Source organism: Sorex araneus, chromosome X (genome assembly GCF_027595985.1).
Source record: "Sorex araneus isolate mSorAra2 chromosome X, mSorAra2.pri, whole genome shotgun sequence".
Taxonomy (NCBI): Eukaryota; Metazoa; Chordata; class Mammalia; order Eulipotyphla; family Soricidae; genus Sorex; species Sorex araneus.
In genome coordinates this window covers 188,547,676-188,561,839 of record NC_073313.1, presented here as the reverse complement: position 1 = coordinate 188,561,839, position 14,164 = coordinate 188,547,676, and the positions used below count along the sequence as shown (strand labels likewise).

General features: G+C 59.8%; 1 protein-coding gene across 8 annotated transcripts in view; it reads left to right on the top strand.

Annotated features, from left to right (window-relative positions):
• BIN1 (bridging integrator 1) overlaps positions 1-14,164 on the top strand; it is a 58,472-nt gene that overhangs the window by 24,072 nt on the left and 20,236 nt on the right. For all 8 annotated transcript variants that reach the window (XM_055123389.1, XM_004608130.2, XM_055123390.1 and 5 more), the window contains exons 2-5: positions 7,826-7,906; positions 12,256-12,310; positions 12,429-12,523; positions 13,326-13,421. In XM_055123389.1, the coding sequence (XP_054979364.1) occupies positions 7,826-7,906; positions 12,256-12,310; positions 12,429-12,523; positions 13,326-13,421 (327 nt within the window). The remainder of the gene's footprint in view (positions 1-7,825; positions 7,907-12,255; positions 12,311-12,428; positions 12,524-13,325; positions 13,422-14,164) is intronic.

The window sequence follows — 14,164 nt, the reverse complement described above, 5'->3', positions numbered from 1 at the left end:
TGAGGAGCACAGTAGTGAATGGGGGGAGTTAAGGTGTGGGGTGCCAGTTATTGACTCCCATTCACAGCTTGACCATGGAGAGTCCCTTTGTTGACCACTGAATTTCCAAGGGAAAGATTACCTTTACTGCAGAGATCTGGGCTGGCAAACTGCTTGAGCAAGTGGCCAAGGTTCAGCCCCGTGGGATTCTGTGGAGGGCCACGTTACCTGTGTGTTGGACTTACCCAGAGTCTTTCTTCTGAGTGTGATCACAAAGAAATAATTAGCCGAAACTGCTGAGTGGGATCCTTTCCAGGAAACTGCAGATTCTTAACATTTAAGTTAAGGGGCCACCGGGAGGACACAGGGGTGAAGGCACTGCCTTCCGTGTGGCCGATCTCAGTCAATCCCCAGAGGGTTCCCCGAGTCCCTCCAGGAAGGATTTCTGAGCACAGAGCTAGGAGTAAGTCCTGAGCACCACCAAGTGTGGCCCCAGAACCTAGAGCAAAACTAATTTTAAGTATATCTGCTGCCGAAGCAAGCACCTGAAAGCAAAACCAAACAAAGTTTAATCATGAAAAATAAAACCAAAAGCCCAAAGTACATGATAAATAAGTGTATGTGGAAACTTTCTTGATTAAAAAGAAAAGCGAAGATGATGGAAGGGAAATTGAGGACACTGGTGTTGGGAAATATGCACTGGTGGAGGGATGGGTGTTGGAACACTGTGTGACTGAAACCTAATCAGGAACAACTTCATAAGGGTTTGTCTTACAGGGATTCAATTCAATTAATTAATTATTAATTAAAACAATCCCCCCGCCAAAAAATAAAGTTAAGACATACATTCACTAAAAGCAATGCTTGGATTCCAGACAGAAAAACAAGTGACTTAGCCATAAGCTGCATTTGGGGGAACAACCCAGGTACTGTATTAAGTACTACACATACTGGTTGGATATGCTCATGGCACTACAGAGACTTAAAAAAAAAACATGTTTATTCTTAGGAAAAGCCCCTAACGTCGTTAGGAGTGAAGTCTTCTGGGGTAAAGGTCATGGGCTACAGCTTTCCACTCTGATGGTTGGGCTGACATACACACAAAACCAAACCTCGCAGAGAGAGAAAGAGACAAAGCAGATATGGGCCAGGCGGTGGCCTGGTCCCCCTGAGCACTGCTAGGGCAGGCCCCTATGGGGGGGGGAAAAAAAAACTCAAACAAAAAATAAACACAGCAAAGCAGGCTGACGCAGGCACAGGGTAACAACTGCTGCGTCGGATGACAGCTGTGTGGGAGATTGTTCTGTCCCTTTAGTTCCTCTGGGGTTTTCGTTTTATTTATTTACTTTTGCAGTGTGGGGAGCCCAGGGGCGTTCAAGTCTCGTTCCTTGCGCTGTGCTCTGGGATCATTCCCGTTGGTGCTCAGGGGGGCCCTGGGGGTTGCCGGGGATTGAACTCTGCAAGTCATGTGCCCTTCTTAGTACCTGCTGTACTAGTGCTCCAGCCTTTATATTTGTATTCACATACCTTTAGCTCTATATTCTAAAGTAAGTTGCAAGGGGGCTGTGCATCATCCTGAATGGGGGAGACCGAGAGGCTCACCTGTTCTCCGTCCCGCGCCCTGTTAGAGCTGCTGAGGCCCTGCCGCCCGGCTCCCAGGGCCTGTGGGCTCCCAGGTTACCTGCGGGGACAAGGGACAGGCTGTGCTAGCCTGGCGTGCAGGAGGAGCCTGAGTCTGCCTGGGGCTGGCACCGCTGCTCTCTGGCATGGTCTGCTGAGCAGCGAGGGAGAGGATGGAGGCGGCCCCGGGGACACGCAGAGAGACAGCTCCAGCCTAGGGCGGAGGGTGCAGGACCCTGAGGGTCCAGAGGAGGGACACAGTGCCCCAGCCTGGCCTGTCTACCTGTGGGAGGACCCCACTCCACAGGGGGTCTTTGGCTCCACGCCCAGGGCCTTTCCTTATCTCTCAGGGTGTCCCCTCCCCGCAGGCAGGACCTGTGTGTGCTGGGCAGAAACTGACTTCCGCCTGCCCGTCTGTCTGTTTGTCTGTCCAGCCCTGACTCGGGGAGCATCTGTGTGGGCGTGTGAGGATGTGCATCCTGTCCCCCGGGCTCCCCCTCCCCCGACCACACGGCGCTGAGGGGAGGAGGTGACAGCCACCTCCCACCCGTCCCCCAGTCCTGCCAGTCCCTGGTGGGAGCCGAGGTGGTGGTAGACATGCTGGAGAAGATGAGGAAGGTGAAGGCTGCTGGGGAAGTGGGGTGCTGGGAGGGACCCTGTGTGTGTGAGCGTATGTGTTTGGGGGTGCGGGGCTGGGCCCTCTGCTGAGCACTGACAGCTGCGGAGAAGGCCTGACCTTCCCGGGGCGCAGGGCTGGCTGGGAGGGCGGGTTCTGCCTCTCCGCCACCCTCCCGGGCCTGGACCCTTCAGCTCTTCCTTCAACCCTTGGGCTCTGGAAAGTGCTTCTTCTTGCCCTGAACCGTTGTCCTTCCTCGGGGTGTGGTGTCCCCCACGATGGGGTGGGGATGCAGAGGACAGCATCCTCTGAGGGGATGCGGAGGGGTTGCTCAGGGGACAGCTCCCACCAAGGGACTCGGAGAGACCTGGGGAGCGGGAGCACTGTGGGCTGGCTGCTGAGTGACCCTGGGCATGGTGTCCTGACTTGTCTGGGTACCCGCGTCTGTGCGTGCAGAGGGGGCTGCAGGGGGGTGGCTCTGGCCTTTGGGAGCAGTGCTCGGGGGCCTTCGTGGTTCCTTCCCAGGGAGGGAGCTGACAGAGGCTGCCGCTGACGACCCCGTGCCGTGGACTTGTGGCTTGCGGGAGCCCCTGCGAGGCTGGAGGTGGCCTGGCGAGGACAGGCAGGACCGCCCGTCGTCATGGGAGTGGGGAGCGGGCCTCTCCTGACTCCTGTGGCGGCTCTGGGCTGGGGAAAAGGCCCCAGCCGGTATGAAGGCCGGGGAAGGTGGGGCGCACCCCCTGCACCCCCGCCCCGGCACCCACGTCTCTGGAGGCTCCCACTGCAGCAGAGGCACCCATGCATCTCCGGGAGTTTGCCCTGCCCGCCCGGGGAGGGGCGGCCGCTCAGTTCTGGGCCCAGCTGTGGTAATTTGCAGTAGGATCCTTCCCCCCCACCTTCTTCCCCTCCCCCCCCCCCCCGCCTTACCTGGGCCTCTTCACTCCTTTCTCTGAGCACGGAGGTGGGGAGAGGAAGTGGGTGGCCCCGTCGGGGCTGCCTGCTCTGCCGGAATGGCACCGGGGTCTGCTCCAGTCCCTGGACACCTCAGCAGAAAGGCGTCCTTCATTTCTTACACAGGAGGGCCGTGCCGATAAAGGGGCTGCAGAAGCATCTGGGCACCCCCACCCCGCGCCAGTTCAGGACCTGGCCAGTGAGCAGGAGACCCAACTCTCTCCCGGTCCCCTCCTCATGCAGCTCAGCCTTCTGCTACCCTCCGAGCCCCACGGAGCACCCGTCCCACACCCAGGCTCCTCTGACAGCCCCCAGTGGTCTGTCTTGTAAGCTTCCCCCGGAGGGAGCACCTGTGTCCCCATGGTCCAGGACCTGACCATAGCCTCTGTCTCAGGAGTAGAAGACTGTGTGTGCGGTCAGGTGTGTGTGCGTGTGTGTGCATGCGTGGTGGACTTAACGTATGCGTCTGTGTTTATGTGCATAGGCGTGCGTGTGTTCGTGTGTACCCGTGCTCCTGTGCATGTGTGTATGTGCAGATGCGTGTTGTGTGTGCATGCAGGTGTGGATGTGCGTATGTGTAGGTGCAGATGTGCATGCGTGGGACATATGCATGTACATGTGCACGCTTGCCAGCAGACCACGGTTTGGGTGTGAAGAGAGCAGTCTTGGGCCTCCCTGGGGATGGGGTGACAAAGGTGTGACTGGACATCTTTCAGGCTGGTGGCAGGGAGGAGGTCTGCTTTGGGCCTGACAGAAGCCAGGTAGAGGGCTCTGTCCCCTAGCCACTGGGCTGGCGGAGCCCCAGCTATGGAGGGAGGGTGGGAAGTAGGAGGCCGGTGGGATTCGAGTGGGCCAAGTTTATCCAGGCCCTGTCTGGAGGCAGTGGTGCTCAGTTTCCCCTCCATGGGACACACCCTGAGTTGATGCCTGCGAGCTTCTGAGTCCTGCCCTTCCGATGGTCATGAGAGTGGGGTATTTTGGTCAGAGTCTCGTGCCTGCCCTCAAGCTCCCTTGCTCAGATGAGCATGTGTGTCTGCCCTGTGCGGGACCTGGGGACACAGGAGGGCTGGAGGCTGGACCTCAGGGGTTTCAGTGATGGGGACATGGGCCCAGCAGTCAGGGGTAGGTCCCAGTCCCTACATGATACAGAGAGGTGTGGGGAGGGAGCAGTCAGGGCAGCTTCCTGGAGGGGGTGTCCCCTGGCTAATCCTGCATCAAGTGTCTCGTGGGTAGCTTGTGTGCAGTTGACTTCTGCCCAGTGTCTTGGGATGTCATCAGCAGGGCCTGGCGTGTGGGTTAGCTTGTCAGGCCCGCTCCTCGCTGAGTGAATGGAGGCCTCTTAGGGGAATCTTCTTTACCCAAGTGCCAGTGTGGACACCAGAAAAAGTGACTTGGTTAGTAACCAAGCTCCAGGCTTAAGGTGGGAGCTTCAGGTGACTGGGAGAGGGAGAGGGAAAAGAGTGAGAGAGGAGGGAGGGAGGGAAAGGGAGAGAGAGAAGGAGGGAGGGAGAGAGGAAGAGGAGAAAGGGATAGAGGGAGGGAAGGGGAGGAAGAGAAAGAGTGGGAGAGAGAAAGGAGAGGAGAGAGAGGAGAGGGAGGGAGTGGAGAGGGAGAGGAGAAAGGGAGGGAGGAATCCAGGGGGGAGGGAGAGAGATAGAGAAAGGAGAGAGAGAGGGAGGGAAAGAGGGGAGAAGAGAGGAGGAGGGGGAGAGGAAAGTGGGGAAGGGGGTGGGGTGGGGGAGGGAGAGAGACGAGGGGGTCCCTTCCTCACTGCATGGCAGAGTCTTGCCTGTGCTGGCATCCCTGCCTGAAGCCTGAAGATGTCCCCGTGTCCTCAGGACGCCTCAGGATGTGGTGGCTGTTGTGTTTGTGGGTGTGACCTGGGGCCTTGGCACCTGACAGCCAGGCCAGAGCTGGATGCCCAGTGAGAAGAGTGTGGGGTCCCCTCCTTGCCCTGCTCTGTGGGGGTCCCCTCTCTGCCCAGCCTCAGTGGCCCTTGTGCCATCCTGCACGCTCTCTCCCACCTGATGCCCCCCACCCTCTCTGGAGGAGGGACTGAGGCGGGCAGGCCTTCATCAGGGGCTGTGGGGTGCGGGGAACTCTGTCTGGCTGTATGTAGGCACCTCCCAAGTTCACCCCACCTGCGTGGGACCGGACCAGCAGGGTGGGGCCGCCCCCTCCCACATAGTGAGGCTCTGGCGTCCTGCCAGACTGTCCCCCTTAGCCTCCTCCATGCTCGGTGACCTCTGGCTGTGTGGAGGGAGGGATTGGAATTTCTCTGGGGGGTTTCTTTTCTTCTCTCTCTGGTCTCCTTGCTGCACGCCGCCCCCTCTGTGTGAGTCTGGTGGCCCAGCGGCCTCCCTGCCCGAGGATGGACTGGTCAGTTACCCCCCAGCCCCCCACCTCACTGCCCCAGACCTCTGCTTGGCAGGGCTCCCAGTAGGCACTTGGGGAGGAGGACCCAGTGCCCCCGGACAAGGCCTAGGCCCTGGGTGCTCAGCGCTGCTGCTCCCGGCAGTGTGGGGGCTCACCTCAGGGTGCCCCCTCCTCTCCCTTTGCCTTCGCTGCTTGTTGGCGCAACCAGGTGTGTACTCGTGGCTGTAGTGTCAGCTGGGGCCATGCGACCTGCGCTGGGGCCTGTGCTGGCTGCTCTGGGCTCTTGCTCGTGTGCTCTTGCCTGCTGGGCAGGCCGGCTGCCCTCCCGTCTGTGCTGGCATAGTTTGTAGGGCACGCCCGGTGGTGCTGGGGTGGGGTGTGGTGCCAGGACCCCCTCATCTGCTGGGTGTGTGCTCCACCATTTGAGCCATCTTCCAGCTGCCCCGAGCATCATCTAGTTATGCTTTTCCATGTGGGGCGCATACACTGCAGTCTCAGTGCTCAGTGAGTCACATACACTGCAGTGTCGGTGCTCGGTGAGTTCCATGCACTGCAGCCTTGGTACTCAGTGAGTTATGCACTGCAGCCTCAGTGCTCAGTGAGACTTAAGCACTGTAGCCTTGGTGCTCAGAGAAGCTTATGCACTGCAGTCTCGGTGCTCAGGGAGTCCCATGTACTTCAGTCTCGGTGCTCAGGGAGTCCCATGCACTGCAGTCTGGGTGCTCAGGGAGGCTTATGCACTGCAGTCTGGGTGCTCAGGGAGGCCCATATACTGCAGCTGCGGTGCTGTGTGGGGCCCCCGTGCTGCCGCCGCTCTCACACCCGGGTTGTATGCAGTGGTGGGGAGTCCCAGGCCACAGAGCTATCCGGACCTGCCTTGGCCCTTGTGGGCAGCCCCAGGGATATCTCTCACCCTCGACTTCACCCTTGACAAGGCATGCCATGGCATCTCTGTCCCCTCCCCTTCTCCCTACTTCAGGCTCTCTGCAGGGAGGACGCGGCTGAGGCACCTGCTGGCCTCAGACAGGCTGCCCCCTGCTGGGCTCCTCTGCTTGTGGGCGCTTATCCGTCCCCCTTGCACACACCAGCAGCTGCCCTTCCTGCTGGGCTTGGGCTCGCCTCAGGGAGCCGCTCTGTGTCCAGGGCAGGTGCCTGGTCCTCCCGGGCTGGTCTGTCCCCACCTTGATTTCTCCCTCCAAAGCCTCTGCACTCTACTGACCCCACTGGTCAGTCTCCCTCCCCCATGGCCCTCCCTCCTCCTGGCCTCTATGGTGCCTCCCTCCCATCCTGGAGCCAGGGGGAGCAGAAGCTGCCGGGGGAGTGTGGGGGGCTTGGGGGGAACCTTTCCCTGGTGGGCTTCCTCTCAGACTGCTGCAGTGCGCCCTCCGCTTCCTGGACTCCCCTGCCCCGTCTTTGCCTTCACTCGCTCCTGCACTGGCCCCGTCCCCACCTCCCGAAAGCTGAGGGAGCTGACATGGACCCATGAGCCTGTGTGTGTGTATGTGTGTGTGTGTGTGTGTGTGTGTGTGTGTGTGTGTGTGTGTGTGATCAGAGCGTGAACTGGGGAACTGGGCTGTGGAGGGCTGTGTGGGCGGCTAGCACATCACATCTGGAACTGAGTCATATTGGTGAAGAGACTACAGCCAGCCCTGACAGCTGCGTCCTCGGGGGCTGGGCCACCTCTCAGCACCTCAGCTGTCCTGTGGTGTTCTGAGTGTGGGCCAAGGAAATGGTCATATGTGGGGAGGTGGGGTCACCACTGCCCACCTCCCTGCTCCTTGTGCTGTCAGCCCTCAGGATCAGGGGGGTACACCCAAAGGTGCAATGTGAGATCAACAAGGAGCGGCGCCTGTCTCTTAATTTGAGTGTTTGAACCCCAGCCGGTCATGCTCCTGGTTCTGTGCCCAGCGGTCACTCAGGGGACTGTATGGTGATGCTGGGGATAGAGTCCCAGCCTCTCGAAGGCAAAATGCGTGCTCAGCCCATCGAGCCATTTCTGCAGCCCTGCAGGGATGCCAGTCTCTCGTGTGTCTCTGAAGGGCCCTTCCTGCGCTGCTGGTCGTGACTGTGAGCGGGTCCCCACCTCCTCCTGGTGCTGCATGGGCACTGACAGAGGCGTCTCGAGACCCACTAGCCTCAGTCCTGCCTTTGGGCATCTCAGCTGTCTTCCAGTGCTCCGGACTGGGTGGAAGGACCCGGGAGGGGGCTTCTCGTGACTGGCCTTTCTCGGGTGGGCCTCTCTGCCTCCAGGTAACGTTCTTCCCTCTCCTTCTACCTCGGCAGGTGCTCCAGAAACTGGGGAAGGCTGATGAGACAAAGGACGAGCAGTTTGAACAGTGTGTCCAGAATTTCAACAAGCAGCTGGTGAGTGTGGCTGTCCCTGCTCTCAGGGAGCCTGGGTGAGTTGGAGGTGTGGCTGCTGGGTGGGAGCCGTCTAGAGCCTGGGGGTGGGGTCCGTGGGGGTCAGGGAAGACTTCCTGCAGGAAGTCTAATACGGGGTGTGGACTGAGGAAGTGGGGGGCAGGGTACACCTCGGTCCCTGGTGAGACAGAAGGGGTGGTGGGGCCGGGTGGGGTGTGGGGTCTGACTAGCACTGTACTGGATGTGGTCAGACTCAGGAGAACCTTGAATGTCACAGTATGTGGGAACTCCAGAACCTTCTGTTAAGGGGAGGGGCCTCTGTACGGTCTGATGTGGGGTGAACAGACTGACTTGATATTATTGGCTTGATGCGGCGGAGCATTGATTGTACCATCCGTGGGGCAGGCTGCAGGCCAGGCTGTCTGCAAGATGCTTCGTGGTTGCCCCCCAACTGCCTGTGCAGTCGCTGGCACGGACGGCGAACTTGGCGCTCAGGAGCTGAAGAATTTGTCCAAGGCCAAGCAGATAAACCTTTATTGTCTGGTTCCAAAGACTTTGAGGCGCTTGAAGGACCACGTCTGGGCCAGGTAGCGGGTGGGGGAGCTGGGCCTTGACCCCGTGGCTACAGAGGCCAATTCCTGTGAGTCTCAGACAGGATTGGAGGCCAGAAGCAGCCACACGGACGAAACGATAGACCTGGGGAGTGAGCGCAAGGTCTACGCCGCTGGGAAAGGGGCCAGAGAGGTCAGGGTGGGGACTGATTGGCAGGGCCTGCCTGGCTTCTCCTGACTCCGTGTCCAAGGTGGATGTCTCGGAAAACACTAAGAGCACTCACCGGCGCCTCTGCACCGCTAATGGCGCTCAGGGAGGAGTGCTCCCTCTCGAGGCACAGAGGGAGGACTCAGGGAGAGCCTACTGGAAATTGGCCATGTGGTATCCTTCCTCCTCTGCCAGAGGTCAGTGGGGAGGTCCCTTTGCACCCACCAGGGTATCCCCCATGGTTGCATGTCCCCCTGCAAGGCTTAGGAAGGTGCCATGATGTGCCTGTCTCCGCTCTCGGGGTGACCCCCTTGCCTCTTGGGTCTCCGTTTTCTCATCTGCAATGTGGAGGCTTGAATGACAGTCTCAGGACCCTGCTTTCTGTCTCTGAGACCCTGAGGGCCACGTGAAGCCGGTGTCCTCAGGCGGTGCAGCTCTGAAGGCGTTGAGTTGCCTCGTCTTTCCTTGAGGACCTGTGAAAGAGCAGGAATCTCGGTATCTTTGCAGATGCGTGCCTTGCAGCCCCGGGGTGTGGCTCCTGACTGTGGCTGTGAAGTCCCTTGAACCCCAGCTCTGTCCACTCTCGGGATGGGAGTGAAGGATGACCTGGAGGGGGCGGCTTTGACATCTCACATGAGACTGAGTCACCCTCCCCGGCAGTTAGGGATTTGACTGGTGTGTGGGTGTGTGTGTCGGGGGGACGCGGCAGGGCTGCAGGTTGGTGGCAGGGTTGGAAGGACATCTTGTGCCTGGGGTGAATTCAGGGAGCAGCAGGAGGCTTTGCCCCGACCTGCAGGGATTGGTGGGTCTGAGAGAAGGCAGGATACCACTCGCCTTTTCTTTGCGAACACCCCGGGAGGGCGCTGGCCAGCCTGGGAGCCCCTCTCTGCCCCTGCCTGAGAGGCGGGTCACTGTGCTATGGCCAGCTCTCATAGGGTCTCAGTTTGCTGCCCTCTGCGCCCAGCGTCCTTGTGCTCTGTTCTGCACTGAGAACCTCGCAGCGACCCCCCCCCAATACTATAAACCCAATTCTGGCTCCTTCAAAGGCACCTGGGCCTCCATGTCAGGGCGGCTGGGCGGTTCCTTGGGGCCAGGCCCTTGCACCCTTGCACCTCAGGGCTCATCCCCGCCGCCTGCTTGGCTCTTATGGAAGTAGCATAGGTGTGTCCTCTGCAGACCTGCCCAGGGCCCTGGGACGGAGGGAAGACCCTGTGGCGTTGACACAAGGGGGCCAGGAGTCCATTAAAGTCACGGGGGTTCATTTTGAGGCGGCCAGCCCTGCCTGGTGGGGGCCCCAGGCCATGGGCATGTCAGAGATGGGGCTTAGAGGGAGATGCTTGGGGGTGTGGTTTGGCACCGGCCCCCTCCCCGCCGGCTACCCTCAGCGGTTTGATGTGGATGGCGAGGCTCTCGCGGGTTCCTGGCCCTCTCTGAGTGCCATGGCGGGAGCAGGCCAGAAGAGCCCCAGCTACCCCCAGAGCTGTTTCCAGACAGTCCTGCGCCCTGGGAAGGGAATGCACTTGTTCCTCGGGTGGGCCCAGGCTGCCCTGCAGGAGGGGCGGGCGGGGGAGCCCAGCTGCAGCTGGCACGGGGTGGCCGTGTCCGTGCCTCACAGGCCGGCTCACAGCGGGGCCTTGTTTGGTCAACACAAGGGGCCCTGGTACGGCCTGAAGAGGGACTGGCACAGCGGCCAGTGCCAGGGGGCACCCCTTCCTCAGAGTGCAGTATGCACATGTCCTGGGGGGAGCGGGAGACGGAGCCTTGGCAGGAAGAGCAGCAGGTCTGGAAGGTTCTGTGACATCAGATGACTGCCGTGGCATCACAGCGCAGCCGGTGGAACCCTCCTGCGTCCCACACAGTCTTCCATTGTTCGGTCCAAGGAGGTGCCTTGAGTGGGGTGACCCCCACACTCACTGCCCAGCCCCTGGGGTTCACTTTCAAACCCCTATGAAATTCCAAAGAGCTGGGGTGCCCGCCCGGGGCTGGCCTTTTGTTCCTTCCTTTGATCTTTAAGCAGCACCAGAATTATGTGTCTGATTAAATTACGTGTCCAGGGCTGTGCCACTGCTCGCGGGGCGGGAGGAATCTTGGAACACATTTCTGGTTTCTTCTTTTCCCTCGCCACTCCACTCTATTTGCTCATTAGAAAGATAGTTTTATTTTCCGCATCCCTGGCCCTTTCTTGTGGCTGCAGCCATGATGGGGGGCCGGACACGCTTGGTGGTGGGCACACACAGTTGAATGGCGTCATCACGCACACTTTGGTGCTGGAGCTCACACATGCGCGCTCTCTCTCTCTTTTATTCATTTTATTATTTTATTATTATTTTTCCCCCGTTTTTAGATTCACCATAAGCTACAGTTACAAAGCTTTCATGTTTGAGCTTCAGTCATACCATCATCAAACGCCCTTCCCTTTACCAGTGCACATTTCCCACCACCAAAATCCTCAGTATTCCCCTCCTACCACCACCCCTGTTCCAACCCTTCCCGTGTGGCAGACAGTTTCCCCCACACTCTCTCTCTCTCTCTCTACTTGCGTTACATTTGATATTTCCACACCAGTCTCACCACCACTCAAATCTGCCAAAAAGGCAGTGCTAGAGGATTTGTTTTGTATTACACGCTCTCTCTCTTTCCCCACGAGGTCTCTCTCCCCCACACTTATTTGCCGCGTGCGGGAGATCGAACCCCACCATGGAGCTGTGGACCCCTAATGACATCACCACCAAGATTGCCTTCGGGGATGAGAGGGATCGAACTTGAGCCATCTCATTTCTGCAAGGCAGGCTCGGTCCCCTGGGGCTTTTACGGGCTTCCCATTTTCTGTCTTGCATTGTGCACATCTAGGTACTGCCTGAAAGTCCCTGGACTGTCTGTGTGTGTCCCACTGAGACATGTCTGGGATTAGCAAAATAGCGACGTGCCTTCCTGGGCCCCAGTGTGACCCATCAGCAAACAGGGCTCTGAGTGCTGAGGCCCTGGAGGCCCCGGGCCAGTCTCTGCCAGCTTCCTCGTCACGTGCCAGCTTGTGAAGCGCTGCCGTCAGTGTGCCTCGTGCTATGGACACCTGCGGGCTAGGATGGGCCTGACTCTGGGGTGGTGGGAGGAGAGCAAAGGGCCTGTTGGGGGTGTCTGGCGGGGAGGGGAGAAGTCAGGGACCCTGAGGTCTTTGGGGATGGGGACAAGTATACCCAGGCCCCCATTTTCTGGGCCCCAGTGGCTTGAGTTGCACTGTGGACAGAAGGCCACGCCCACTTTTGATGAGGCCACGCCCACTTTTGATGAGGCCACGCCCCCTCGGTGGCAGCCACACTCCCAGTCAGTCCCGTTGTTGATGTCTGGCTTTGGGGGACACTGGGCTGGACGGGAGGGGAGCGCGCGGCCATCCACAAATACCTGTTGAAGGGGATCGGCGATGATGACGCAGGCGCAGAGGGCTCAGGTGAGGGCGCTGCCCGCTGCTGGGAAGCTCCAGGCAGGCCTCACTCAGCCCAGACTCGAGAGCCGGAGGACCAAGGCTCGGAGCATCTCAGTGACTTGCTCGGGGCTCCGGGCTTAGCGAGGAACGGAGCTGGGTCTTTCTCTTGCAGACTGAGGGCACCCGGCTGCAGAAGGATCTCCGCACCTACCTGGCCTCCGTCAAAGGTAAGGGCAGAGCTGGCTTGTGGGTCGGGATGGAGTGAAGCCCCTCCTGGCCCGGCCCCGGGTCTGGGTGCCAGGCTGGGACGGGGAGCAGGCTCCAGTGTGGCCCTTCCGCCCGCAGCCATGCACGAGGCCTCCAAGAAGCTGAACGAGTGTCTGCAGGAGGTGTATGAACCTGACTGGCCCGGCAGGGACGAAGCCAACAAGATTGCAGAGGTGAGCCTGGCGGGGATGGGTGTTGGTCCTCCTCCCCCCCCCTTCCCCGCACCCATCCCATAAGCCTTCCCTGCCCATGCTGTGTGCTGGATTCTCACTGTTCAGGAAGCCCCTCCCCCAAAACCACCTGCTTGTGTGTGTGGTGTGTGTATGTGGCGGGGTGGGGGCGGGGGGTATCTGATCCTAACTGGCACCCTGTAGCACTGTACCACTGTCCTCCCGTTGCTCATCGATTTTCTCGAGCGGGCACCAGTAATGTCTCCATGTGAGACTTGTTACTGTTTTTGGCGTATCGAATACACCATGGGTAGCTTGCCAGGCTCTGCCGTGTGGGCGGGATACTCTCCTGGCTTGCTGTGCTCTCTGAGAGGGGTGGAGGAATCGAACCTGGGTTGGCTGCATGTAAGGCAAATGCCCTACCTACTGTGCTGTCGTTCCAGTCCAAGTGAACCTTCAAATAAGAGTTAATTGCTTAGGGCAGGAAATGTCATTTCTTTTGTTGTTTTTGTTTTGGGGGGTCACACCTAGTGGTGCTTAGGGCATATTTCTGGTTCTGTTCCACCAGACGTGGGACCATGTGGGGTGCCGGGGACCAGGCCCAGGTTGGCCACTTGCAACACCAGCACCCTACCCACTATAGTGTCACTCCAGCCCCAAGGAAACTTTGTTTCTGAGACACTTCAGCAAGCTGCTGAGTGTTGGAGCTGGGGCTGACCCTGAGCCTCTGGGAAGCCAGAGGCCGAAGGGGGCTGCATGGCCCACCTTATCCCAGGGGCCCCATTTCTGCTCTTGCCTCCTGCAGAACAATGACCTGCTCTGGCTAGATTACCACCAGAAGCTGGTGGACCAGGCGCTGCTGACCATGGACACATACCTGGGCCAGTTTCCTGACATCAAGGTGAGGAGTGCATGTCCACCATCTGCCCTGCTGTCTGGCCTGGCAGTGATCCGTGGGGTTCTGAGGGCCAGGGACTGTGGGAGCAAGGCCCTTTCGGGCAGCTCAGGCCTGGCTCAGGCATCCAGCGTCCTCCCGCCTGCCTCGCCCATCCTCCAGGGCTGCTCCCCGCCCCAAGCCAGCCCGACCTCCCCTGACTGGGGCCTTCTGGAAACTCCAGGCTGTGGAGAGGGACCCTCATGGTGTCTGGACATGTTTGTCCCTGTTGTGTGGAGTGACCGCTTGACTGTATTGGGTGGGCAAAGGGATGAGGGCCTGGGCACACGTGCCAAGAGGTTCCCGGGGCCAGGCCACGTGCTGCAGAGGGAGGTGGCCAGGGAGGGGGGTGGCCAGGAAGGGAGGCGGCCAGCGTGGGGAGGGGGTGGCCTGGGGTGTGCTGCATCTTCCGGGTGCATCTGTGGTGGGGACACAGGAAGCTGCTGCCTCCGCTGAGCTGGGCATGTGCTCGGTGACCTCAGGTCCACGCTGCCCCTGCCGGCTCCCCTCAGCCTCCCCAAGGTGCCGTGCTGGCTGCCGGGAGGGAGAGAGGGGGCTGATGGTGTGGGCCGAGTGACATCTCTGGGGTGCTGGAAAGAGGCTTGTCTGACACGGTAGTGACCGGCAGGCACATGGGTTCCTGTCCCAAGGCGCCCGTCGGCCTCTGTGTGATAGAGGGAGCCCCTGGGCTCTCCGGAAGGGGTGAGTCG